Below are 27,861 nucleotides of genomic sequence, written 5' to 3'. Positions count from 1 at the left end.
TAAATGGATGGATGGATGGATGGAGAGAGGTGAGTTTAAAAAAGCAGATCAGTATAGTAACTGTGGAGTTTAAGTGGTGCATATATGATGAGTCCTTACAACTTTTTAAACATTTCTGTATGCTTGAAAATTTTTATAACAAAATGTAGGGGAAAGAAGTCACGGTTCCAGATGCCTAAAACTGCAATTGAAGTATCATGCCAGCAGGGGGTGGCACTGCTTTGACAATCAGATAGGCCTGTGATACAGGACCTGGAATTTCACACTTGATTTACCTAAGTGGAACTTAGACTAGCTGAATTTATGCCAAAGTGTTTGAAGAGAATATTTGCAAGTAATTTTTAAAGAAGTAAAGTCTTAAGTATAATTCAGTCCCTTTCTGACCAATGCTCAATTACTGTTAACTGTAAAGCCTGACACCTAGCTCAAAGTCTCTTCCTCCCAGTAAGCAGGTAGAACTTGCTTGGACTTGGACTTCACCTGCAAAGCACCCGGACTACTGAACTTCATGTCAGCTGGTCAGTCCTCCACTGTGCCGTCAAGCTACTTAGACTGAGCAGAGAGCTAAAGAGTAAAGAAATTTTCTGCAAGAGTGGTATCTCTCAAGATTCCTTTCATTTGTTCCCCCTGGGGATTTGTCTTTAGTGTTGGAACTTTAGAGTTGATATACTACAGTCCTTATTTTACTGCTCTTTTATTTTATTGCATTTCCCCTTTTTTACCTTCATGTCCTATTCCATCCACCCTCCACAGCAATGACAGCCACTCCAGTGTGTTTCTTATATATCCTTGGATGTCCAGGCTTTCTGGAATATTGCTAGTGTTGTTTTTTACTGTGTTTTAATTATGAACATCTGCTCCTAGCCTGATGCATGGAATTCCTTGGCCCATGCCTTTAACTTTTCCTTCTCAACTGTGGATCCCCCAGCTTTGGTGACCACGAACTCTGCAGCCCCCCTTTTGAATCTATGGAAGTTTTCCTCTGGAACACACACTGGGAGTGGGGTACAGGATGCTCAGAGCCTTAAGTTCATGAAAGTCTGCCAGGTGGTCAGTCAGTTCTAACTCGTAACAGCAACACATGAGACTTACTGCTTCTCTGCATGTCCAACACCTGACATTACCACACTTTCTAAATTTTGCAATCTGACTGGGGTAAAGTGATATCTTGTTTGAATTTGCTTCTCTTTGACTAGTAACAAAGTTGTGCATTGCTTTCTTATGGTAGCTATTTAGATCGCTCCTTCTGTGAATTGTTCGGCCCAGTTTTACATTGGGTTATTGGTCTTCCTCAGGATGAGGCTCTAACTTTCCACTGGAGGCTACTTTACTCTTTCCCAGTGCTCTCAAAAATAAAACCAGTGAGACCAAAGCTATAACAATGGCTTAAGATAGTGGTAATTATTTTCTACTTTAATGCCTTGTTGGCGTCCTTCCTAGTGCTAATTGCAACTTAAAACTGTATTATTTACTTGTGATTTACTTGTATTTGACCAGTTTCCCCCACTAGAAAATGCACTCTATGAGGGCAGAGATCCTTTCTGCCTTATCTAATTGTTTTATCTGTGCACCTAGGAAAGTGATGAGTGCAAAATAGGTGTCTGATAAAGAGCTATTGATTCTGTTCATTAGTTGAACATTAAGCTACACATGCCAGGTATTTAGTTGGCCCTGGGGAGTCACAAGACACAGTGACTGCCCCCCAAAAAACTCATCCCTCACCTGGAGAAGACAAGAATTCAAAGAATTGCAACAAACTATGATATGTGCTAGTTCAATTGGCAACTTGCCTCGGTCAGAGGACTCAAACCCTTCCATAAAAAATTCCACTACACAGAAATAACTAAAAATTAAGCAAGGATTCTAAAGCACACAAAAGACAACAACAAACCATAATTTTAAGTGGTTTTATAAAGCTGTGCTCCTCCCATGTAAGGCAGAGGTCACAACACAACAGGCAGGGAAATGAGCCCAAGAGAAATGTTATCCCCTTTGCAAGAGAAATGCACATGAGGCAAACCTCTCCTCCAGGGATCTGATGGAAATTCAGCTGGAGGGCTGAGCTTCCACACTATCTCAGGAGCCTGCTTTTCTGGTTTGGGGATTCTATTTTTTTAAATCCATGTCAGCGCCTGGAGAACGACCCATAAAATAAACTCTTGGAGAAAGATCTAAAGCCAAGTTTATCCAAAGCTCAAACAATTGCCAGACACACCCATCAGCTAAAGACAGTTTCTCCCTTGGCAGTCGTTTTCCTGATGCTCAGTTACAGGCTGTTTTATTCCCATGATCTGATTATGAAATGTCAGGCCCTGCAACATCAGATGCCACAAGGAGAGATTTTCAAGTCTGTGACACTCACTGGGAAAAAAAGAGCCTCTTTCACCTTCCCCAAGCATTCTTTGCTACCAGGCTTAGTCACTCTTGTTCAATGGACAAGTTATAGTTCCCCCAAAGAGGCTGCTTCCCAGTGTTGTGGGCCCATTTATTGTCAGACCTGCAAAGGACCCAGGAGCTTGCAAACTGTGTTCTGCAGTCCCAGGGTTCCTAGGGCATGAGGGGGCCTGGAAGAACATTCATCTCTTTCCTGAGCCAATCTCCTCCCCTTTTCCCAAAGGGGAAAGGACCTAACCAGAGCGGAAATCCATTTGCTGGGTACAGTTGAACCACTATCCCACTGCACTGAGAATGTTAAACTCCAGTGGTTCCTTGCTTAATTCACCTGCATTTCCATGGGCATTTCCTAACATGGGGATTTGGACATTAGCATTATTTTTCTGAGAAAGAGAAACCTGAGATAACAAAAATAAACTGGAAGTTTTGCCAGTCTCTTCAATCTTACTAGAGTACAATGCTATGAACTCTCAATGCCTCATAACATGAACTGCCATGGTAAGAATGTGAGTACATTCATTCATTCATTGGGTCATCAAACACGTATTGAGTTACTGCTCTGTGCTGGAGAACTGGCTGTGGATACGACGTGGGGGCTGGTTGCTGGGTGTTTATACTGCAGGTAAACAGGACACTAAATGTAAGGAAGGTGGGAAGAGGGGAGAACAGGTGGTTGGGGAAAGGCCTCTGCAAGTTCAGTGAAGGGCGAATGGTTCAGTACGATTAGAGCACAGAGCGTGAAGACAACACGTAGATAAGGGGCCCCTCTGAGCGAGATAGCAGCTCCACTTTCACAACTGCCCGGCACGTCCTTTCAGAATAAGTGCTCACGCTGTGTGTGTGCCTGCACCCCAGAGTGCGTCTGCAGCAGGGAGGAGACTCCTGTGTGACCTGAAGCAGTTCCCACTTCCGCCCACACCCCAAGTCCCATGAGCAATTGTGGTGGCAAGCTGGTTAATCATTTCTGCATCCCAACTGTAAAGCTACATTTCTGCTGAGGTAGTGGGTCCCCTGTAAAATGGTCAATCATAACAAGACAGAGTTGAGTAATTAAATTAGGTTCAATTATAAAATAGTGTTTTTTTTGGGGGGGGGTTTCTTTTTTTTATTTTAATCATTGTTCAAGTACAGTTTTCTCCCCCCTACTCCCATAAAATAGTTTTGAACAAACAGTGGGCATCTGATGGGGAAGCTTTTCAAAGTGTCCCTGCCTTATGGCCACCTCGTTCCTAATGAGTATAAACACGCCTCCAAGTGGGACCTGGGTGCGTATTTAGAGAAAGTCCCTCAGGTGTCCAGGTGCACATTCGTGGTTAAAATGAACTCATCAAGACTATTCACTTGCAGAGAAAAGGACATTTTTGGAAAATTCTAGATGAATTTTTGAACATATTTATACAGGGGTGGGCAAAAACAGGTTTATAGTTGTCATACAAGTAAAAATACAATAATAAATAAATAATAATAATATAAAAACCAACTGTGCTTCACAGATGCACAACTGTAAGCTGACTTTTGCCCTCCCCTGTACTGGCTTTATTACGGTGATAGAGGACAGATGTCAGAGTAGTTCAGTAAGAGTCATCCTCATAACGTGTCCTAGAAATTTATTTTTTGGTATTTTTCCATTGGATCCTTAAAGTCGGGGCCTTCATTATAATTAGGAAGGCCCGAGTAAATTCCCTCTCCACCTTTATTTCCTCTTGCACAGACCAGCACGTGAATTATTTTCTGGCCAACTGGATCTACCTGGAAGATGTATGGTGCCGGCAAATTTGAGTTGGTGAGATCAGAGAAGGCTTTTTATTATTAATGACAAGTCTGGACAAGGCAGCCACTGCTCTGGTCTCGTGAAGCCGTGGTAAAGGCCAGCTGGGGAGGCACTGCAAAGAACACACTGTGGTTTAGAGAGGACCTGAGCATCTTTCTCCATGGTCTGTTTGGTTGGGGCAAATCACACGCAATGTGTCAAGGAAACATTTTTTTTAAAGAAGCCACTTGCCAATAAAAATAAAGATATATATAGTAGGTATGGTGAGTGCCAGCGAGGGCACAGAGAAGTGGGTGGATTCAGGAGACAGAGGCCCCTGAACTGACAGCATGCTGGTGGACCAACAGCCTGTCAGGGAGCAGGTGGGGGAGGGGCCAGAGGGGACGGCTGGGAGCCTGATCTGCACAGCTGGGTGGACGTCAGCTGACCACCTGATCCACTAAATGCTGCAGTTACAATTATGGCATAAAGTCCAGTGACATTTACTGTGACTTAGAACCATAGAATGCTATTCTTGTCTTCACAATCTCTGCCGTACATTTATTAAAACAAATAGAGAAGTAAAAGAAACTCTGTACCAGAATTAGAACTTTTAGAAGAGCTTTGGTCAGGAGATTTTTGTTGGTTTTGTTTTGTGATTTATTTTTAACATTTTTAATGAAAAATTTCAAATATAAAAAATAGAGACAATAGTGATGAAACCCATGTATATACTTCACTCAGATTCCACAGTAATCAATTCACGTCCAATCTTATTTTACTTACATAAAGGGTCCTCCCTCACAACGAAACAGAAATAATTGACATATAACACTGTTTGAGTTATACAACATGATTACTCGACATGCATGTATATTGCAAAGTGATGACTGCAGTAAGGTTAGTCAACACATCCATTGCCTCACATAATTACCTTCTGTGTATGTGTGGTGAAAACATTTAAGATTTACTCTGCTGGAGAGGAAAAGTTTCTTCTCTATCCTTGTAGACTGTCCTGTCTGGTTTAAGGATCACATCAATGTGGGACAGATAAGAGGAGAAAAACCCAGGCTTAATTTTGTGCATGACTTTGCTCCAGAAGAATATGAGGGTCAAGACACAATCAGCCAGTTGAGGCTTATCTGCCATCCAGAGCTAAAGAGAAAGGGGTAGGAGTCTGGGACTTCCAAGGGGAGGGAGGCGGTTTACATGAAGATGAGAAAACAATGTTTGGTAAACAGATGTTTGCTATGCCAAGAGGAGACAACAAGACATAGAGAGGACTTTGAACAGGCAGGCCTTGCTGAGTTCACCCCCCTCCCCTTTCCTCACTCCTCCAGCCCCTTCCACCTCCCGCCCCCTTCGTGGACCACACCTGGATCATAGTCTTCCTGGTAACCTCTGGTGATAGCGCATCTTCCTGAAACAGGCCCTCTATCTAAATTATCTTAGGCATTTAAGGGGAGGTAAGAAGCTCTTCCTCAGTCTTTTGTTTCTTAAAAATAATCAGCCTAAAATAATCCTCATGCCAATGAGACATATTTTGGGGTGGCAAAATCCTGCTTCCCTCTGACTCTCTTAGCATTATCAGGTCTATAAGAAGCGTGGCTACCTGTTGTCTGCCACCTTGCTGCAATCAGATCCCTGGAGCTCATTCATCTCAGACGGAATCTGGGTGCACACATATTTACGACTGTAATACCTCTGGGCAAATTGAAGACCCCTGTATCATTCTGTAATGACCTTCCTTGACTCTCGTTAGGGTTTTTGACTTAGATCCCATGTTATCTGATCTAAGTATAGCCACCCGTGCTCTCTCCGGTTTCTGTTAGAATCCCTTCCCATCCTTTCACCGGAGCCTGCGTGTGCCCTGAAGCTGACCTGAGTGTCTGGTAGGCAGCGAAGATTCGGGTCCTGTTCTTTTTTTTTAAATCCATTCATCCACCCTCTGCCTTTTGATTAGAGAATTTAATCCATTTTTGTGTAGGACAATTATTAATAGGTAAGGATTTAATAATGCCGTCATATTGTTTTCTGGCTGTTTGTATTTTTCTTGTTCTTTGCTTTGTTTGCTGTCTTCCTTTGGGAACTGGTGGTTTTCTGTGGTGGGATGTTTGCTTCTCTGCTTTTCCCCATTTCTGTATCTACTCCCAGTTTGCGTTTTGTGGTTACCATCAGGCTTCCATGAAATGCCTTGTAGATATAACAGCCTGTTGTTGGCAGCTAGCAACTTAACTTCAATCATATGCATACACAAAAACTCTACCCATTTATGTTTTTGATGTTATAATTTACCTCTTCAAATGTGAGTACCATTAGCAAATTATTGTAGCTGTAGTTATTTTAAATATTTTTCCTTTAGCCTTTATCCTAGACGTAAGTGATTTATATACCATCATATTGCAGTCGTAGAGTGTTCGAATATGGACCATATACATATCTTGACCAGTCTGTTCTGTAGCAGTGCTCATGTCTTTAAACTGTATGAACTAAGCCTTAAGTCCATTATGTTCAGCTTTTGAATCCTTTCTGAGTGGTTGCTTTACCGCTTTTGAAACCCTTAAAGCTTTGGTTTGCATGATGGGAATCTTAAAGACACACACACGCACCTTTGAGTATGATCCCCTAACCACAAAAGGGTCTTTCTCGTTTGGCCTCTAGCTCACTCCTTCACAGTAGCAGACCAGCTGCTGTGAGTCCCAAAGAGCACAGTGGCATTCTGAGCTTGTAAGTGGGGGTGGGAAAGGAGGAGAGGTCATGGGGTCAGGGTGTGAGCTGCCACTGAGAGCTTTCCAGGCTGAGACACGGACACACTTGTCCCTGCGACAACTGGAGTGTGTGGGCAGGGAAGGGAAGGCTTGCACACTCTGCCTTTCATTGGTTTCCCCCTTCGTGTCTTTCTGACATGTCAGTGACTTTCTCTGAACAGAAATAATTAAGTATTACTGTTGTTTTAAATTTTGTTTGGGAGTTAGACTGAAAAATACGTGATAGCTCATGGGATGTTAAAGCAAAAATTAACACCTCAGGAATTTTCGTGTCCTTTTACAAATGAAGAAACTGAAGCTCAGAGAGGTTGTTAGGTTTTAGCTGTCTCTCACGTCCAGTGAGACGCAGAAGCCAGAGACAAGTGCAGGTCCTCATCCCTCCTTTCTTCACCTGAGCGCTTTGATGCACATTTTACCAGGAAGAACTGGGGTCCTTTCTAATGAGGATTTAGTGATGCATGCAAAAGTCAACATTCAGAAGCCTGCTCTTTCTGTTTATGGGTGTTAAATATAGCATCATGGTTATTGAAAATAATTTTCAGATTCCAAACTTGACAATGTCCTTCAGCTCCATTCCCTCTCTTGGGTTATGAGGACATATTTCCATTTTATTGCAAATTGAACATAAGCAGTTTTACTATGCAGCCAGCAGTTTAGCAAGACCACTTTAAGTCGCAGACCTCTCCAGATGTATCTTGAATGAACTTGAGGTTGTGTATAACCATTTTCAATGATGTGTTCCAACTGTCTTTGAATGGGCTATGGACCGTACTCTGGTAGTTTCAATTTTATAAATTTATATAATCTGTATTATTTTCATTTTTAGGACTGGATCTTTATGGAAAATGCAGGTGCAGTGAAGCAGCTCTGCAAACTAACCAACGACCTTGAAGAAAGAATAGAGGCGTTAGAAATATGCAACTGAAAGCTGGCCAGGCTAAAGCGGCTCAGTAGCTGGAAGCCCTCAGCCAGTGAAGCCAGCTCAATCAGGTACACCCAGGACTGCCATAGGCGTTTGGACAAAGGCATGGAGTCTTTCTGTAACTAGATCAACTAGTAACCATTAGCTTCTGATAGTTAAATCTCTATTCCTTTAGAATGTTTTGGAACACAATTGCCTTATATGGTCATTTTCTTAGTTTTCTGTTGCAGCTTTAAAAATGAGACATAACATCAGGCATCTGTTTAAGAGCAGTTGTTACAAGAAGTGTTGCATTTTAGTAAAAGGGTAGCTTCTCCTTTAACTGGGAGAGGCAGCCATTTCTAAATTTAGAAAACCAGTTTGGTCCTTGAGGGGGAAAAAACTTTTTTTTTTTTACTTAAGGAGGTAAATGCACATTTCCTGGGGTATAATTTTAAGAAAAAGAAATGTAACATTTAATGCATTCACTTATGCTTACTAAGGTCCCTTCCCACAAAAGGAACTCTCAATTGCTTTGACTTTTCCTTTTTTAAATTACCACTGTATTACAAGAAAAGTCATACTGCTGTGTAGTGACTGCCTGGGCCTTTGTCATCCAACTCCCGGAGAGGCGTTTGAATAGTAATTAATTCTCTCTCCTTCTTTTTAAAGCAAATTTAGCAGAGCTGTTAGAGCTCCTCCAAGAAGGGCCATTCCCAAAAGATCCAACAAGGTAAATACACTTACATTGATAAAGAATAGAGAAAATATTTTCCATACCAAGAAAGTCTTTAGAGAAATTGATCAAGATTTTTTTGTTCATTTATTTGTTGATGAATTTCCTAGTTTGCAACCTTCTACACTCAGGTATTTAAATACTAACCTTTTAATAGACATTATTTGGTTTTAATATCTATTTATATTATTATAGATAATCTCTATATCTATTTAACATCTCTAAGGAAGGCTTGGAGAAATGAGTACAGGACATGCTCATTCCAAAATTATTATTCTGCTGGTTTTGATTTCTAGGGCCCCCATCAGGTAGAACTCCGTGGCCTCCACACACGTATGGCCCTGGGCTGCCAGCTCTGTGTGGATGCCTTCACTCCTCAGAGGGCCTTATCTTTGACTTCAGAAGATCCCGAAGGGATTCCAGTTAATCCTCAAATCCCTGTTTTCCCTTTGATGTTTAGTAGTATATATGCAAATGGAGAGTAGGTATTCACTTGCTTGCAAAGATTAAAATGTGATGGCTTTATTAATGAATAGAGGACTTTCATCTAGTAGGATACCATTTACAGTAAAAAGTGAAGGTTAATCATGTATTAACTTGAAGGACACCCTCTCCGTTGCAGCGCAGAGCCTGAGAGGGAGAAGCTGCAACCCTCCCTTTGTAGCTACAGTTCAGCTGGAAACGGCCTGCTCCCTCTGACGCACCAGCGGTTCACAGTCCTTCCTGGAGGAAGGCAGCCGTGACCCAATTCTGATGTTAGGGCCATTGCCTTGGTTTTCTCTCCACTCTTCACATTATACTACATTGAAGTATCGTAAAAAGATTCAGAAAGAATTTAATATTTTACTAAAAACTACTACAATGCTATGTTGCTGACAAGCTTCTTGTATATGTAAGATTGTTCTTGGGAACATTACTTAATTGCATTGGACAATAGAGATAATAGTAGTGTGATACCTTATGGAGATTGTTGTTAGGATTAAATGAGCTGAAGCCCTTAGCACAGCGCTCAGCACTTAGCCGGCTGCTCAATAAGAACAGAACATTAAAAATGCTGTGTCAGGAAGGTACCCTCTGTACTAACCGGTTTGCAATGGGATGGAGGGGGTGGTATCTACATCCATAACGACTCTAATAGGTGCACTTTGGTGACGTGCAACCTCTGTAGCTTGCATGTTGCATCCACAGAATCTCTTTATTTTGCAGTTATCTCAGAATATTAACTAGGATGCATGGTCCCTGAAAGCAGGCCCCATGTCTGCCTTCCTCACACTTTGTCCCAGGCACATAGTAGGTATTCAAGAAATACTTGTCGAATGAATGTATGAATGGAGAGCTCAGTCTGAAAATATCCCTTGAAGTCTCACTGTCTAAAATAAAAACATTAAGTGGCTCAGTGTCTTGGATGTGTGGGTGGGTGGGGGTGGGGATGCAGACACAGAGTCAGGAAGTGACATGGGTGTTAAAGAGCACCCATTCAATGGGGAGGCCTTTTGCAGTCAATGTCCCAGGCTTGTGGGAGGCAGATAAAAGTGACATGTGGCCTCTTCAACTAAATAACTGCAAGTAACCAGGGAAGACCAGAAGGAAAGACAAAGAGCACTGTACCTGAATGGGATACGTATTACAGATGCTCAGAGTGCAGCAGGAGTATTACAGGCCTGGGCCTCCAAGAAGGAGCACGCACTGGCAGGGCTCACAGGAGCCGTAGGAGAGGTTTTGCATGAAGTGGTGTGAGCAGAGGCCTGGGGCTGGCGCTGGCTTCAGTGAGGGGCTGGGTGGCGGTTGGTTAGGGAGGAGAGTAGAACGTAAGGCTGAAAATACCGGTTAGGCTCAGTTTCCGGATTGCCAGGTCAAGGAGTTCATTTGGTAAGCCGTGAGGACCTTTTGAATGATAGCAATATCTAAGTTGTAGGGTATTTCCTTCTTTTACAGACAGAAGAATGGAGGCAGCATAGCATCGTGGTTAAAAGCACAGATTCTTGAGCCAAATGTTGCTCCGTTCATACCCTGCCTTTGTGACTTACTAGCTATGTGACCTTGGGTGAGGAGGCTAGCCTTCCTGGGCCTCATTCTCCTCTTCTTGAAAACAGTAGTAACACTACCTGCCTCACAGGATTGTTGAGGATTATTGTGAAGATGAACAAAAACAGTATGTGTGAAACATTCAGAGGAATTTATGGCACATGATAAGAGCTGTATATGTGTTCACCATTATTAGTATTTGAGAAATTCAAACAAAGACCAATTTAAAGCTATTTCTTAACTACCACCATCCTTCAATTTGCTTCTGTTCAAAAGCATAATTCTACCCTGTTCCCCCAGGAGGAAGAAAACATAACACTCCTCCCAGCATTAGTAGGAAAACTCAGATTTAAGGAGCACCTGATTTACAGGGACAGAAAGCCTGCTATCTTTTCAGCCAGATTTCCCGGATATGGCACAGCTGTCTGTCCTGCCATCCTTGGTCCGTTCCCCACATGCAAGTCTTCATGCCAACACGCAGCAGTCCTACAGCTTTGTCTCGGTCACTTCCTAGAGACTGCGATTTACTTGTTTTCATATCCCCATGGTATTCTACATATTAGTGCTTTATGAATATTTGTTGAGCGGATAAATAAGGCACAGGTCCAGCACTGTCCCTTAAAACAGGTGACAGAATTAGATGTGTCAGATTTGGTTTGGCACTATTTCACGCCACCAAAAACTTCTCCACGGTCTGCATGATGCCTGACATTCTGCCACTGGGATTCATTCTATCATGTCTTAAAAACCTTTCAATTTTGAAAAGTATTTTACTAAAAGAGGTGGAAATTTGGGTTCTGACAGTATCTTGTGTGTTAGTTCCTCTTCTCTCATAAAGCTTCAAGAAAAAGGCTAAGCGGAAGGCACAGACCGTCATCCCCCAGGACGTAAGGGAGAAGGAGAGATCCCTGTAACCTGGAGTGTCAAGGAAAAGGAGGGAGCTGAGATGGGTTTGAGAGAGCTTTGTTTTCAGGGGGACAGGGAAGAGGAGGGAGACACAGGCTGAAGGGGGCACACCAGCCACCCCGAGGGAGCAGCAGGCCCCCCGCTGAGAGTGATGCCTCAGGTGCCCTCCTCTCAGCGTTGCTGCTTCATCACTGATCAAGACTGAATCCTTTCACAGGTTTATTCTGCAGGAAGAAAACGGTGGTGTCCCACCTGGGTGTCCCAGACTGTGGCTATCACTCTCATTGCTGTGATGGCATTTGGGTAAGAAAAACTTCAATGTTATGCTCCGTGAAGCTCCTTTTCTTCCCATCTTCCTTTTCTCACTTGTGAACCGAAGCCTGACCTTTTATTTAGTTTGAAGACAAGGCTCCCTTTAAACTGCACAGTGACCTTTGATGCAGCTTGGAGGTGAGGGAGCCTTTTACAGAATCCTACTTGGAAGAAAAGCAGCACAGGTTTCCACACTTAAATGTGGAATGAAGGATTTTTTTTTCAGTTAACTGATATTTTTTAACAGCCTACTGTGCCTTTTATGTGTGTGTGTGTTTAGTCTTGCCAATAACTTTCTCAAATCCGTTAGTCTATGTGGCAGAAAAGAGCGAGTGAGCAATCAAGTACAATCTACTGTGCACTGAACATTCACATTTAGTGGGATTCTTCTAGATCCTTCACTAGAGGCTTCACACCAAAGGATTATGAGGTTACTCCAAGATGTGCAATATGATGAAATTGCAGCCAAATGGACTAGTAGTTAAAGCAAACAAATACGGTATGTTCTAAAGTATTTGCCAGGCAAGCACTGGGTTCCTTTCGACTGCTATCCCTCCTCTGCCAGGACGAGGGGTCAGCCCTTCCTGGGAGGCAGAGGTCTGTCTTCTCTGGCCTCTGGCCTTCGGGCTCATCCTGCTGCTGGGATGGCCCCTCAGCCTCTGGGCCCTGGTCATCTTGCCTCTGTCCTCTGGGCCTTCTTGTTTTCAGTCTGACTATTCACATGGTGAAAGGGATATTTATCTATCCCCTGAAAAATGCTTTGTTAGTGTGGGAAAGGACTGGCTTCTGGCTCGTCTCAGGGGAGATGCTCGTCCTCAGAGGGAAAGGAAGCGACATGCCAGGGGCCCTGCTCCATGGGAAGCGGTTCCTGCTCTAGGAGACAGAGTGGGCCTCTGCCTGCATGTCTCCCCTCACCATGTTAATCCCCCTCTTGCCCCTGGCCACTGTGGGAGGCATCCCCAAGGATTTGGCCCAGAATTCTTCTTCGAAGCCGTTTCACTTTTCTCACTCTTCTAAGTGAGCTTGTGTTCTTCTGGGATGCCCGGCTTGGGAGAGTGTGAGCACACACCTCCACAGACACATGGCATTTTCTAGGTTTGCGTGTTCCCCTGAAAACCCAGGGAAAGGCTCCTGGGAGTCTGAGTTTGATGCAAAAAAGCTGCTTTTGAAACGTGCTTATTCGATCTTACGGATTCCAATAGTGTTGACCACGGAGACCACATATGGGAGGGATTAGGTTTACTACCCTGTTTGTGACCTGTGGGCTACCTCAGAAGGGGCAGAGCCAGAGTTTGCCCCCAAAGAAAGCAGCCAATGGGCATGTATTTATTCTGCGATTCTAGAAGTTCTCTGGGTTATGCGTTGAAGCAGATGCCAGAGACAAATCAGAAAGAGTGTTTAAGGGTTAGTAACAGGGACACAGAAGATAGGGGGTGTGGGAGAACCAAGTAAGGGAGACTGGACCACAACAAGCAGTTGTCAGAGTCCGCCTGGTGGCGCCTTGGGGGCTCAGCAGCCTCCTCCCAGGCCGGGCTGTGCCTGCTGCGCAGGACCCCACCGCTGCTAAGAACACTCTGGGAAGTGCTGCTTTATGAGTGGAATTCAAACACATGGCACATACTTTGTGTATATTTAATGATGGAAATCCACCACCTTTGATGGGGAATAAAATAATGAGGAGATGAGTCTACAGAATCAGGTGTGAAGTCAAACCAGCAGGAAATCGAGTCTGGTCACCCTGTGTCAGACCCAGCACGCAGTGGGGTTGAAAGTTCACCAAGGAGAGTTTCTTGTGTGACTCGTGAGTGGGTTTTAGACCCCTCATTCCCACCCAGAAGAGGAAAATGCTAAGTGTTTGGATACATGAGCATCATTGGGAATAATTTCCCAAAGCTCAGAACCTTTAAGGAAAGCTTCCATTTGGCTATATAAGTTCTGTTCATTAGAGGGGAAAGACACACTCATTATGTTGAAGCCATGTAGTATGGAAATGGATGCTTTACTGCATTTTTTTCCTTCTTCTGTCCAATTTGGCATATTGTGCTCTGAAAAGACAGGCAGCTGGCAGGTGTCAGCGGTGGCCAAAGGCATTGGCATCCACAATTGACTGAACCTGAGCCTCCTCTTATCCCCCCACGACCCCATGTGGACACCCTCCACCAGTGGGATGTGAACTTCGCTCTGACTTTTTACTGCCGGGAGCAGAGGGCTGCCTCCAGCCATTTACACGCTTCCTCTTGTAATCTTCCACTAGTGACAGGCGCTTTTGAAACAGCTTGCCAGGGCCAGGGGGCTGCTCTGTGGAAAAATCCATCTGTGTGGACTACCCCAGGAGCCCCTGAGCTCCAGGAGGATGAGGGTTTTTCTCACCAGAGCAGAGAAGCATCACTGGGCTGGTTTCCACTGCACTTCTGTCCAACGTGGCCGCCCCTCCACCCTCCTCTGCGTGGCCTGTGTGCATGCATCTCTGCCCAGTCGGTTGTGAGAGATATGTCTGGAATCAAATCTTCCACATGATACTGTCTCATTATTTTTTAAACAGTGCCTTGATGATAGTCTCCCTTTACATACTTAGCTTGAAAGATCAAGACCGACGTGACCCAAGTCTCCTCCCGAGGTGAGACTTCTGGTCTTGCTTTCCTCTGGGGGAAGGACCCTTGAAGGCCTCTTTCATGAATCCTTCCATTACCCCTTTTCATCAATATCACAAGCTCTCAGGAGCCGGCCCTGCTGCCCACAGCCACCTCCTCCTCCTCAGGTAAGAGCTGCACATTCCTCACCTCAAACCCAGCCTGCGTTTCATGTGAATTGTGCACAGAAGAACTTGCCTGTCAGGTTGACCATGTCTCCCCTTCACCCTCTGCCCCATGCTGTGCAGTGCCTACGATGACGTCTCTGGCTGCCACAGAATCCTTCTTCCAAATTCCAGCAATCACTTTCTGTGAGATCCTGCCACGTCGGGAGATCTATTGCTGTCCCGTCTGGGGAACAAGAAGAATCCTCTCCAGTCCTGTGTGAAGACAGTCCAAGGAAATGGAACCTCATCAGAGGTTATGGGCAGGTAAATGATGTTCAAAGAGAAACAACTAGAGCTTTGAACCTGAAGTGTTTTTTTCCTTTGTCAATATTTACCTGAATCATCTCTCAATAGTTCCAGATAATGATTCTACTCTTCTATTTAAGAAGGTGAGATCTTTAAAAACACAAAGAAACAACCTTGCAATCATTTATAATAAAGCCAACTAGTAACCTCATATAAATGGTGGTTCCATAAGATTATAATGGAGCTGAAAAATTCCTGTCACCTAGTGACCTCATAGTGTTGTAGGGCAACTCATTGCTCATTTGTCTGTGGTGAGGCTGGTGTGAACAAACCTGCCGCACCACCAGTCATATCAAAGTATAGCCCAGAAAACTACACACAGCACGAAATGCTTGATAATGCTAATACATGACTATGTTACTGGTTTATGAATTTACTAGACTATATTTTTTTCATTATTTTAGAGTGTACTCTTTCTACATATAAAAAAAGTTTTCTGTAAACCAACGTGCCATGTTACTTGGGGAGCAACCTCACTCATCTCATATTTACCATGTCTCTTGATTGCTTCACCTTCTCTTATGCTGGGTTTAATCTCATGTTGGTTTGTAGCCTTGGAGCAGTAGGCCATGCCATGCAGCCCAGGTGTGGAGTAGGCTATGCCATCTGGGTTTGTGCAAGTGCACTCTGTGATGTTCTCGTAACAGTGACATCACCTAACAGCACATTTCTCAGAACATATTCCCATTGTTAAGCCATGCATGAATGTATTGAACTCCCTGCCTGAAGATGAAGTTTTGATTGATTCAAGTGAAAGGGTCTCATTTGTCTGCTGCCAACAAAGATAGCAATAGTTGCACAACTGAAGTAATCACGTGTGGATGGGTGGATTTTTTTTTTCTGGCTCACTTAGAACTTAAAAAATGATGTAGCATCTGGGCTCTCTGCCCAAACCCAACAGGGTAAATGCAAAAGGCTTTAGAAATTATAATGAGTGCAGGGTAAGCTTTAAATCAATGGAAAACACAAGATTGGCATTCCATTTTCTGAATGGAAATTCTTCTTCCTCCTAGACACGCATGCACAGACATATGCATGCACACACGCAAAGATGCTTTTTAAAAAAATTATTTATTTACTTTCAGAGAGGGGAGGAGGGAGGGAGACAGAGAAAGAGAGAAACATCGATGTTCCAGAGATGCATTGATTAGTTGCCTCTCGCATGTCCCCAACCAGGGACCTGGCTCGCATCCCAGGCATGTGCCCTGACTGGGAATCAAACCAGCGACCCTTTGGTTCTCAGGCCAGCACTCAATCCACTGAGCCACACCAGCCAGGGCAGAGATGCTTTTTAAGAAACAGAATTTTATGTTAAAGAAAACATGGAAACTTGAACAAGGGCTAAAGGTGTAATTATCTCAGTAAGATCAAATACAATATATCCAAATGTATGCTAATTTACTACTGTTTTTAGAAATCTAAACACACATGTTAAGTGTCTAAAATACTAATAATGATGATGCAAATAATAGCAATAAGTAGTGTTGGTATAGCTTGTTAGGACGCTATGCTAACAACAAGTGACCTTGGTCATGTCTAATTTCAAAGCAGTTGGGGGGAATGCAGATGGCACGTGCATCGGGGAGAAGAGGAACTGAAAGTTTTGAGCAGTCCTAGTGACTGACACGTGGAATATGGTCAGTGGTGGAAGTTTTGGGGGTGACAATGTACTTTCTTTTTTCCTTTTGATATTATTTCTTATCCTAGCCTCGAGTAAGTAACTTTTACAAATCACCATCATCTTCACGTAATGAAATGTTTACTGTGTGCAAGGCGCTGTCTTAAGTGGTCAATGTAAATAAGTCCTCTAATCTTTACAAGCCTAAAAGACAGGCAGTTATTATCCCGTTTTTCTAACGAGGAAGCCGCTGCACAGAGGGTTTTCCCCACACCTCCAGGAGGCCATGTTCTCATGAAAGCGGTTTCCGATTGAACCGGGAAACATGCATCACTATAGGGTGAGGATAAAGGTTCCATTTGAAGAGAGGAATTTGTTTCAGTCATCGTTCTCAACAGCTTTACACACCCAAAGCTGCCATCCCTGGTGAAAGCACGTGAAACCTTGTGGCTGCTGAATCCTTTTCTTACCTTAGGAGTCCACCTTGGGGACACTTGGTGTCCTGTGCCAAGAGTGACCCTCAGAAGAGACTGTTTACCTATGAGAGAAATATTGGTCACAGCAGACTCTCTCTAGAAAGAGGTCATGGACGATCGATCCATTTGTCATTTTCGAAGTTCCTTGACCTTTGAGCAAACTCACTGCTGTAGCCGCCAGCTCTTCATCGGCAGGTTCGTCGCTCTCTTGGCCGGGACAGTGAGTGTCTGCTCATCTTACCTCTCCTTCACGTGGGAGACGCTGAAGAGGCTCCTGAAGAAAGCAGAGCTGCTCTGATGGCTGGCTGTGTGGTCTTAGACAGGACTGTCAGCTTCTCGGCTGAAAGTGAGTTAAGCTCTGCTTTACCCGGCTCCCTGATTCGCTGGAAAAGTTGTTCCCTCTTCCCTCATTCAAGTGGAGAAAAATGGAAAGAACATAAATGTACTGTGTACTTTCACCTCCAGGAAACCTGAAAGCTTTGGGGGATGGGCAGTCACAGAATGTCAGAGCAGCTGTACCGGTGGCACTCTGACCCCCAAGAATGCGTTATTAATTCATTATACTTTTACAATGATTTGGCTGAGAACATATGTTGAGGGAGAAGGTAAGTAGAAACTCAGTTAAACTTTTAATTAGTTGTTGTTGTTAATCCAATGGCGACATTTGCAAACATTGCCAGTCTATGGCAGGGGTGTCACTTTTCCAGAGCACAGACACATGCACTTTGTGAAATCACTTGAAATTCTGAAGTCCTCAGGCCAGGAGAGCCTGTAACTCATGCCAGCCTTTTACAGACACGGAGGCCCAGGGCCTTGCTTGAGGCCCTGCAGTCACTCTCCTAGCGGGAACTGGAACGGGTCCCCCACGTTGGGCTCTTTCCCATTCCGCCACCGTTTCCCCAGGCACAGTGTGTGCATATGGCTGGGATCAACTCTGGGCGAGGCAGAAAGTGTTCCCGCTGTGGCTTTCAAAAGCCCTTTCAGCAACCACCACCCAAGTTTGCCTGTAGCCATTGAGATGTGTGTGGTGTGTGACAATGCTGGCCTGAGGAAAGGCACTTCTCTTCTGCTGCAGTTTTCCCTCTGTTGGGAACCAGAGCTCACTGGGGGTCCTAAATCCAAAAGAGGAAAAAGCCAGGCAAACATTGTTTTCAACCAGTCGTTTCTGAAACATTGAAGACCAATTAGAAATTAAGGAATAAAAATAAAAAACAAATTCCAGGGCTGAAAAAAAAAGCTTGCAAAATCTCTCAGTGGGATGAAGGTCACTACATAACCATTTACCAAGCTCCCAGAACACGTTCATGAGCCTCCTTCCTGAGGGGTAAAACTGCTAGTAAAAGAAGTGAAGAAAAATCAGCATTTTTATGATGTGCTGAACACAGGCCATGATTCTTCCTCTGGGCCTAAGTTGATTGTGTGTCTGTGTCTTTCAGAAAGGTTACCCCTCCTCTCCCCATTTAACAAAAGGTCTGGGTAAGTCTACTCCGGAAGAGGAAAGTGGGTGTTTTGAACTTCTACTCTGAGGAACCAACTGGACTAGATTTTATTCTATGGAACCAATTAAGATTTAAATAAAGAGAGTTAGACGTTAAGTAAAGGGCCCGTGCGTGTAGGGTGGGGGGAGAATCTAGGAAGTGTTACAGATTTGTAGAGATTTGGTGAAGATTTTAAAAAAATCTCACAAAGCAAAAAGGCACCTGGAATTCATGTTTATTTTGTTTTGGAGACCAGAATTCTAAGAAGAGCAAATGGTCAAAAGAAAATGGTTCCCTGTGTTAAAGGACTCGGTCATCGAACAGTTGGGCTTATTGGCTTTTTTCTTGGCCTGAGTCTGGTTCAGTCAGGAAGGAAGGAGGGGGCGGGGGCTGTGCTGGGCTCAGCCAGCAGCGCGGTTCTACCGCAACAAGGCATCCTTCGGGTGGATGCCACCTTCCATCTTCTCTCCAGGAGCTTCTAATTTAGCTTATGGAGAGATCTTATCCACTGATTTTGAAATATACCTTCAACTGAGCAATGAAAACCGTAGGGAATGTATATTAGGGTTATAGTGAATATTGCTGGAAGGCATGTATAAAGTGAGAGCCATTCATGAATGACAACAGGAGCATTTATGGTTTTTTAATAACCAGCCTTTCAGAATTGAATAGTGGGTTGTGTGTTTTTGTTTTTGTTTTTGTCTCAGAGAAGTGACAAATTGGAGGTGTTTTATAGGAGATTTAAAATTTGGTATTTCCAATCCTGCTTTTCAAAATCTATTTTTGTCATTCTAAATATGCAAAATGATCTCTCCTCAACTTCTCATTTTTTTACTGTTAAAAAAAAAACTGTTACCAGATACTAAATCCTATCATTGGGTTCTAGTCTTCAGGAACCTAAGAAGTCGGTGCTGTGGAAGTGAGGCAGCTCTGTAGTTCTACTTATAGAACTTACAATGAGTCCCTTTCCTGCAAATTCCACAAGAAAGTAAAACAAAAGAGAGGGGAAGAAAACAGAGGGATGGAGAGGTTCTGCTTTCCCCTTCTCTTTCTGCCTCATTTGCCTTGTAAATTCGCAGCCTTCTGTGGAAGCAATCACAAGAAAACTCAGAGCAGGAGACATGTGCTTGAAAATTATTATTGGAATAGCTGGAATCCAAGCAATCTGGAGGCATTTTTAGATAGCACATACATTTATATTTAAAGGGAAATAAATATTCAATTTTCTAGAAAATCTTCCTGTATCAAGATCATTCCTTCTTCATCGAAAGCATCGTGCTGGAGAGGATGCTTGGGAAACTTGCCTTGCCTTTGAGTTCTGTCTCACTGCCATTCGCTGACAGGGTGAAGGAGCTCAGCTCCCCACGCCCATCGCCAGCATCCCTCTACACCCATTTCTGGGAATTCTCCTTTAAGTGTGCAAGAGGAAACATTTTCCTAGAGGGTATTTGACTGGTCTTCCCTTGTCTCCCTTCCGCACTCCCACAAATATTTATTAGCACCCCCAGCTGAGCCTAGCCTTGTGTGAGGATACAACAGTGAAGAAGATCAGTCTTGCAGAAGCTCACAGTCAGGTGAGCAGACAAGTACCACCCCCCTGGAGTGGGAGGTACTAGGCAGGACAGAGAGACTTAGGAGTGAAGGCTCCAACTAATGTCCGCTGTCGCTTTGGCTTCTTCCTATCCTGAAATTCCATACAGAAACTTGTTTTAGATTGTGCCTTTTTTTTCTTCCCATGAAAGAAAGCAGCATACATGGTATTAACTTATATCTCTTGTTAAAGGAGGTTACTGTCTTTGTATTTTCTCCAGAGTTATATTGACAAATATAAAATTATATTGTTTAATGTGAATAAAGAAATGCAATAAGGGGTACAAATACTTGAAAAAACCTGCAAATGAAAAAAATGCTGCAAAAAATTTTAAATTTTTTGTTAGATTTGTTTAGCAACCCACTAAATGATTGCTTTCACTATCCACTTTGAAAAGATACATATTTTTTCCCATAGCCTTAATAACAATCATCTGAATGGTAACCTTTTCAAAACTGCATTTAAAATGCCTTTTTGTCTATGATGGATCACACCCTCTTCCCCAGCTTCCTTTTCCACAGGCGAGCTCCTGTTCCACCCCACTGATCTGACTCCTCTCTTCAGTCCTTGCCTTCAGCTCGATTTATTCCTGTGTGGATCGTGTTATGCAAGAGCTACAGAGGATTCAGAAACTGTTAGTAGAGGTTTCCTCTCGTGGGGTTGTCGAGAATAGAGATGACATGCCCTGTGCATAGTGATGATACACCACCCATGGATCACCACATAGGAGATTCAATAACAAATGCTGTGGCATTAGAAAGGAGGGAGGTGTGAGCTTCATTGATCTCACCTGGGATGGTGTCTCAGTCTGTTGGGACTGTCATAACTAAATATGGTTCCCAGGTGACTTAAACAGCAGAAATGTAGTTTCTCACAGTTCTGCAGGCTCACTGTCCAAGATCAAGGTGTTGGCAGGTCTGGCTTTTTCTGGGGCCTCTCCCCTTGGCTCACAGGGGGCCGCTTCTCCTTGTGTCCTTACAATGTCTCTCCTCCACACACGCACCTTCTTTGTCTGAATCTCCTCTTTTCATGAGAATAGCAGTCAGGTTGGGTTGAGGCTCACCCTAACAGCCTCATCTTGACGCGATCACATCTTTAAAGGATCTACCTACATGTACAGACATATTCTTAGTACAAGGGGTCAGGATTTCACACAAGAGAATTGGGGGGTCACAATGTAGTTCAAAGCAGACAACTTCTCAGAGAAGGTGAGAATCCTCTGTAAGCAATGTGGCAGGGATAGGATGGGCTGAAAGGTGGGTGAGAGAAGGGTGGGGGTACCATCCATGGACAGAGACAAACTAGAGCTCACGCTGGGGTTCTTCTCATCCTGAGTAAGCTTTCAAGACTGACAGACTTGTTTCCTCCGCAGCAGACAGACACACGCCATTCTTGGCAGGAGATGAGCTAACTAGCCCTGACCTGGGGAGTGACTGTAAGTTTTAGAGACTCTATTCTTTGACCTGGGGAGCCAGGCAGGGCAACTACAAGCTGTAGTCACTGGGGTGAGGGACAGGGAGAGACACCCATGGGTTCTGCTTTCACACTTGAAGCCAGCCTGACTGTGAGGGGAGCATTAGAAACGCCACTCATTACCAGACAAGCAATGGTCGAGCTCCATGGATGTTGACCATTTATTTGAACTTCCTGCCCTTTTCTTCTATTCTTCTGACTATATTTTTAGTCTGTTTTCTCATTTACAAAAGCATTTTCAATAAATTTCAATTTAATAGGACTTCCAGGGTCCAAAAATTCTTTTGGATACTATGAGGCTGTCTGTTGGAACCTGGGATTTTTTTTTTTAGTTTTCTTAAAGTTGACTATAACAACAAAAATGCCTTCTTCCTGCCCTTCTCCTCCTTCTTTTTCCATCTAAATGCAAATGAAATTAATTTATCTGGGAAACTCTTATTTGCATTCTGAAAGCCGGACTTTGCTAGAGCTCACAACTCTTTTCCTCTACAGAAGGGTTGACTTCTTTTCTCTATATCTTCCCAATCCAGGGGTCGATACAACTGTCAGTTCTATTCAGATTCTGGAAATCCAGCAAATAATAGATGGTTGGTATTGCAGTAGAAGGTTCCATTGTGGGTGGGTAAGCCTCCCCTTTACACCCCACTTTTTCCTGGAATTTACTCAGGGAGCTGGGTTTTTGAGACTGGAATGAAAGCTAAAGCTACATGGTAAAATCTGTGTGTGTTTTCACTGAGCCTTAAGTGAAAGCACACTTGTTAGGTTGTTACAGGGTGGGAGAGAGAGCTATAAGCACAGTTGGTATTACCAATGGTCAATTAACCACTGCTCCAATGTTCCCTGTCTCCTGGTTCAATGGGTTCACCAAAGCACAAAGCGTAGGGGAAGCTCTGTGGCTGACTTTCTGAAGGAATGAACCTGAGGTGCAGAACTGCTAGTCCATTTTATAGACAAGAAAGACTTTGTCACTAATGGCTTCAAGTTATGAGTGAGCTGACGTTTGTATATTTAAATAGCAAGGGATGTCATTATTTTAATTGCTGAAAAATGTAGCTTATCTTAGCTTTTTCAGGTAGGAGGGAAAAAAATCCATATACTGGAAAAGTTATCAGCAGCAGCCATCTCTAGTGTGTGCGTATCACCTGTGTAGAGGTAATTAATGGTGGGCCTAGAGCATAGAGTACAAATGGCCTCAGCAAGCACCCTGTGCAAGAGTAGGCATTAAGAATGGGAGGGTTTTTTCTTTCTTTGATAAATATTTACCAAATGCCTGCTAAGTTAAAGACAAGGCCCTATGTTTTGAAACTAGTGTCACAAATCCTATGGATTCTGAGCCTTATTTCTTTTCAACCTGATATAACTTAGACTTCCAGTTGATGGTCCCGAGTCTTAAAAATAAATGGCATGGTGCTTTTTGATGTGTTTATGACCTCTATATTTATTATCTCATCGAGTTCTCGCACAATCCCTGTAGGCTGGTATTATTTATCCCCATTTTGTCGTTAAGGAGCCTGAGGTTCAGGAAACTTGGAAAAGCCAGGGGCAGACATTAATTAATGCAGTAGAGTGACATAATGAAGAAAAGTAAGGTGACTCAGGTTTAAATTCCAGAACTTTGACAAGAGGTTTATTCTCCCTGTATATCCTTTCTCATTGACCGAGTGGGCTGCCATGAAGTGTGCAGAGGTCAGAGGCATGGGGTCAGAAGTGAATTCCATTTACCTAAGTGAGCTTCCTCCCCTGGAGCACAGCTCTCCTGACCCCGATGCAGGTCTCTGTCCTTTACTTCTGTGTTCTCATTTTTAGCAACTTACTGTTAGTATTCATTAAGGAGAGTCTAAAATGACTGGCTATTGTGCACATTTACCTGGTTTTAAGTTGTTTCTGCATAGAATTTGAAATTTGACTGGCTCGTAAGAACTTAGATATGATAAGCCTTTTTGCTAGAGTTTTCACTTCAGTAGCAACTCCCGCTTTTCCCCAAGTTTCTCTCTTTAAAGAGGTGGAGGAAGGAATCTCTGTATAAGCATTTCTGTCTTGCAATTATCTCCACTAGTAAGTGGAGTATAGTCATTAGGACTATAGTAGTTTTAGTTGGTTCAAGTTCTGAAAGTGCAAAATATTTCCTGTTAATGTTTCCTAAAAGGGAGAGGTTGACAGTAGAGAAGCAGGCATTTACCATTTCCAACGCTCTTCTCCAGAGGAACTGTTAATTCAAGACCTTGCCCCATTTGTCTTCAGAAATCTGTATTCCCTTGGGGGAACTGAAGTTATTTCCTTTGTGTTTAGTTTTGTGCACTTGGCACTGTGTCTGTGTGTTCGGACAAACTGTAAACCGATGTGGTATATATATATTTCATATATTAAGGCCTGAAAGAAATCACTTTGTGATTTGACAGGTGTGTCTCTGAAAAACATAAAACTACACCATGTTAAATTTGGTTTTATGTGTTTATTATAGAATATTTTCCTCTACGTAGTATATAATAAATAGCAAAAAGCCTTTTGAAACATTTCCTGCATATTTTGATCTGAGGTTTTATTTTGTTTATAATTAGGTCTGGAAATTACAATTACGATATTCCTGTTAATAAGCACGCACCCACCAATGTCAAATTCTCTCTGAAAATCAAGTAAGCGCATCGCTGTAAAAAACAATTCCATTTTTATTAGGGTTTGAGTAGCCAGTCTGAATTTATTTTACTCTTTGATCAGGAAGTCGGGAGGTGGAAAATTATCAGTTCCTGTCGCCCAGCAACGGTTGGGTTGAGAGGCGGAGCAACTCGGGACGGGGGGTTTGCAAAATGAAGGCCAGGAGCTTCCAGGCTGCCTCTCTCCAGTGGGCTGGAAAGGCCCTAGGCTGTGTCCTCACACCTGCAAAGGGAAGTGACCTTGGGTTTGGTGCTTGCTCACAAGCTGCACACTGCCCCTGGCTGTGTCCCTTTGAACTGGGGCGAGAGCGAGAGTGAGAGCGGGAGCACGGCCCTGAGAAGGGGGGGCCCACAGTGGGGAGCTCGAGCCAGCAGTGCTGATGCACGCACCACCTCCTCTCCCCCGCCCCCAGGAGTGAGAGAACGGAGTCAGAGTTGGGCACCGGGCAGACCAGGGTTCAGATTTGTCTCTGCCACTCACTAGTTCTGTAAGTCTTGGGGAAACCACTTATCCTGTCTGAACTACCATTCATTCACCTCTAAAACGAGTTTGACGTTACACCGTAACAAGTAGTGCAGCTGTGGGTGTCACTGTTAATAATAGTGAGATTAATAACTATCGTTTGCCAAGCAGAGACTGTCAGCCAGACACTGTATACTTTAGTTCTGGGTCATCTGATCCTCACAATAACCCTCCAAGGATGGTATTGCTTTTTCTAGTTTATATTTTTCAGATGGGAACACAGGTCTTGAGAGGTCAAAACATCCATCATGAAACTCAGCTTGTGTAGGAGCTGGAGCTGGGCTCCCAGCTCAGCCCCCTTTTCCTGCCTTCCCAATGAGATGAGACGCGTGAGAACATTGCCCCTCCCTGACACACAGCGGGCACTCAAATGGGAGCTCTTCTTATGACTCCCTTTCCTCCAAAATCACAAAACCGTGCTTATCAATTTTAATTAATTATGGAACTTTAAGACTTTTGAGCCACTTCACTCAAAAAGTATGCAAGGAGCTACTTCCTACTGTGAAGATAGATGGTTTCCATTTTGTGTCTCGTGAGTTTAGTTTCTTCTTTCCTGCTTCCTCCACGTCCCCTCCTTTCTCCCCTTCTTTTCCTCTCTCTTTCCCTTTCCTCTGCCCTCCCCTCCCTTCCTCTGCTTCCCCAGCTCTGTTGCTCCTTCTCCATCATTCCTTCCACCCTGTCTCTTCCTCTGTTTCGCTCAGGCTGCAGACGCCTCTCTCATTGGCTCTGCTTCTACAATGAGCTAATGACTCTCACCCCCTCTCCCCCAACCCGGCTTGCCTTGGAAAGGTTTGTTTCCAGCAGCTAGTATTTCATGACTCAGAACCCACCATAATTCAAGGCAGAGCAAAGGCTAAATGTACCATTCTTATGAACTAAATGTACTACTATTCTCTAGCACTCCCTGAGTAACCTGAAACAGCATTTCCTCATTCACACCTAGCTTCAGGGGAGGGAAATGAGCTTAAATGGTAAATCTCCTGAAGTGGCAGAAGATTCATCTTGAACCACTAAGGTGGCCATTTTTCCAAAACGGGTGATTTTAAAATAATGCAGAGGCTCAAATGAGATTCTAGGTTGTCTGTCCCACTTGTGCAGAAAGATTCTTTCCAAACACAGATGAATCTCGTCTTCTTGGTGATGACTAATGGGCCGACCTCCGGAGAAAACGACTCTTTTCTGCAGGCCTTCCGTCTGATGGCTCTAAAGCCCGGTCACTTCCGATGGGTCTCACCCCCTTGTCCCTCCCTGTGTTTGTTAGCCTTGCTGCTTCAAACCAAATCTGCCCTGAGCAGGATTTTGCAGAGTCTGAAGTCCTGGAAACTTCAGACAGATGCATATTTAGCTGCAGTGGAAAGGGAAGGAATACAGCCCCAAATTATTGTACAATCTATGGAGAGAAGTTACGACATTGAGGTAATTTAAATCATGGGGTTAGGTTTTAGGTACCTCAGTAGTTTGGCTGTGATGACACAAGTAGCATGGGCTGGGTGGCTTAGACAACAAACCACTATTTTTTGGTGCTCTGAAGGTTGGGCAGTCCCTCGTCGAGGCACCGGCAGATTTGGTGTCCAGTGAGGAGCTGCGTCCTGGTTCATGAATGGTCGTCTCGCTGTGTCTCCACCTGGCAGAGGGGTGAGAGTGCTCTGGGGTCCCTTTCACAAGAGCACGAGTTTCACTAGGGAAGGCTCCGCCCTATCCCACTGGAGGTTAGGATTTCAATCTACGAATTTGGGAGAGCACGAACATTCCGTCCACAGCAGGAATCAGCTGAGATTGAATTTCTTTCTGTGATAATGAGATGTGAGCTAGCATACTGGCCTCAGTGAGCTTCGTGTAATAAAATGCGTATTGGGAACCTCGAATGGATTTCCAAGATATTATGTTCCCTCTTATTAAAGTGTAGCCTGGTAGGAGGTGGCAGCTACTTTTCCACCTGCCCTTTCTTTCCTTTGTCTTTTTGAAGCACAGCAGAGCCATTGATAGTCTTCCAGTGCAGATTCACCCTTGGAAATATATGTTTCCAGAGGGAAAGAGAAGCCAAAGGGGTGTGGAACTACGGAGAAGTCTCCCAGGAGACGAAGCAGGTAATGTTTTCTGGCTCCTCGCCATCACACCCTCGTCCCAGGAGACATGTGTGTAGAATTGTGGTGCAGCCTCTGCCCCCTACGAAGAGAGAGTTGCCGAAAGCCACATGCCAGGGTTTCCCCTGATGGCTGACCCTGGCCCCTGGCCGTTGCTCAGCGTCTTCAGTGCATCTTTCAGAAGCTGCAGACTGTCCTAGCCATTCTTATCAAAAGCTGATGTCACAGATACCTCTCCTACAGTAGTCAAAGAAATGCTTTCTCAGCCTGCAGGTTTCCAGAGCAGTGTGAAACCTGGCTGTGAAATGGATCTCCCTTTCATTCATTATTTAGGGAGATCAGCACATTTGGAGCCTCCCTGCAGCCCGGTTCTTCGAGAGCGCATACCATTTCCGTGTAGCTGCACCTGGTAAGCTTTATTTTTTTTTTGACTTTTCAGTGAGGAAAGTAAATAAATAAATACACTTTAACTACAGTCAATTCTCACATTAATAATTCTCTGTTTTCTCCTGTTCTGACAGGATTTATCTGACTGTTCAACGGACCCTTATTTTGCTGGGATCTTCTTTACAGGTTACTTCTTTTATTTCTATCAACACTGTGCCTAATTTGTTCAAGTCTGGTTGGGGACTTTGCCAAGAAAAAATACTCAGAAATACAGCTAACAGAACCTCATATCTGTATAACCAACTTCTTTCTTCTTTTTGTAAAACACCCACATTTCTGGCCAAAGGACTTATCAGCCTTTGGCTTCTGACAGTTTTGAGACATCGATGAGGAGAATAAAGTGTTTGCTGAAACTTGGGATAACATGGGCTTGACTTTGCCATGACCATGAAGAAGACATTTCCTGGGCGTATCAGCGTGCTTGGGTTTGGAAATACTGCTTCTGGTGTTAAGGAAGCTGTGAAGTCAAAATAGGCAAGTCCAGCTTTACTTTGTCTTCATAGATTTCAGAGCTTTGGAGAAAACAAGAAGGCCCATTCAGCTGTCTGCACTTAGGTCCACTAAACATAGACCTGAGAACCTGCAATACGGCGTGTGTTGGCTCGAGGGGTGTGTGGTGTCTGAT

At 43.8% G+C, this 27,861-nt stretch overlaps 1 protein-coding gene across 1 annotated transcript in view; it reads left to right on the top strand.

Moving 5' to 3' along the window:
• Window positions 1-27,411, top strand: part of MYRFL (myelin regulatory factor like) — an 89,753-nt gene extending 62,342 nt beyond the window's left edge. The window contains 12 exon segments of the mRNA XM_028532034.2: window positions 7,739-7,902; window positions 8,486-8,546; window positions 11,698-11,783; window positions 14,335-14,409; window positions 14,492-14,550; window positions 14,671-14,853; window positions 21,431-21,493; window positions 22,062-22,149; window positions 24,090-24,164; window positions 26,672-26,792; window positions 27,123-27,196; window positions 27,310-27,411. Coding sequence (XP_028387835.1) covers window positions 7,739-7,902; window positions 8,486-8,546; window positions 11,698-11,783; window positions 14,335-14,409; window positions 14,492-14,550; window positions 14,671-14,853; window positions 21,431-21,493; window positions 22,062-22,149; window positions 24,090-24,164; window positions 26,672-26,792; window positions 27,123-27,196; window positions 27,310-27,397 — 1,137 coding nt within the window. The 3' untranslated portion in view covers window positions 27,398-27,411.
• The last annotated feature ends 450 nt before the right edge of the window (window positions 27,412-27,861 follow it).

The sequence above is a fragment of the Phyllostomus discolor genome, chromosome 2 (genome assembly GCF_004126475.2).
Source record: "Phyllostomus discolor isolate MPI-MPIP mPhyDis1 chromosome 2, mPhyDis1.pri.v3, whole genome shotgun sequence".
In the NCBI taxonomy this organism is placed as follows: Eukaryota; Metazoa; Chordata; class Mammalia; order Chiroptera; family Phyllostomidae; genus Phyllostomus; species Phyllostomus discolor.
This window is presented reverse-complemented; position numbering and strand designations above follow the sequence as displayed.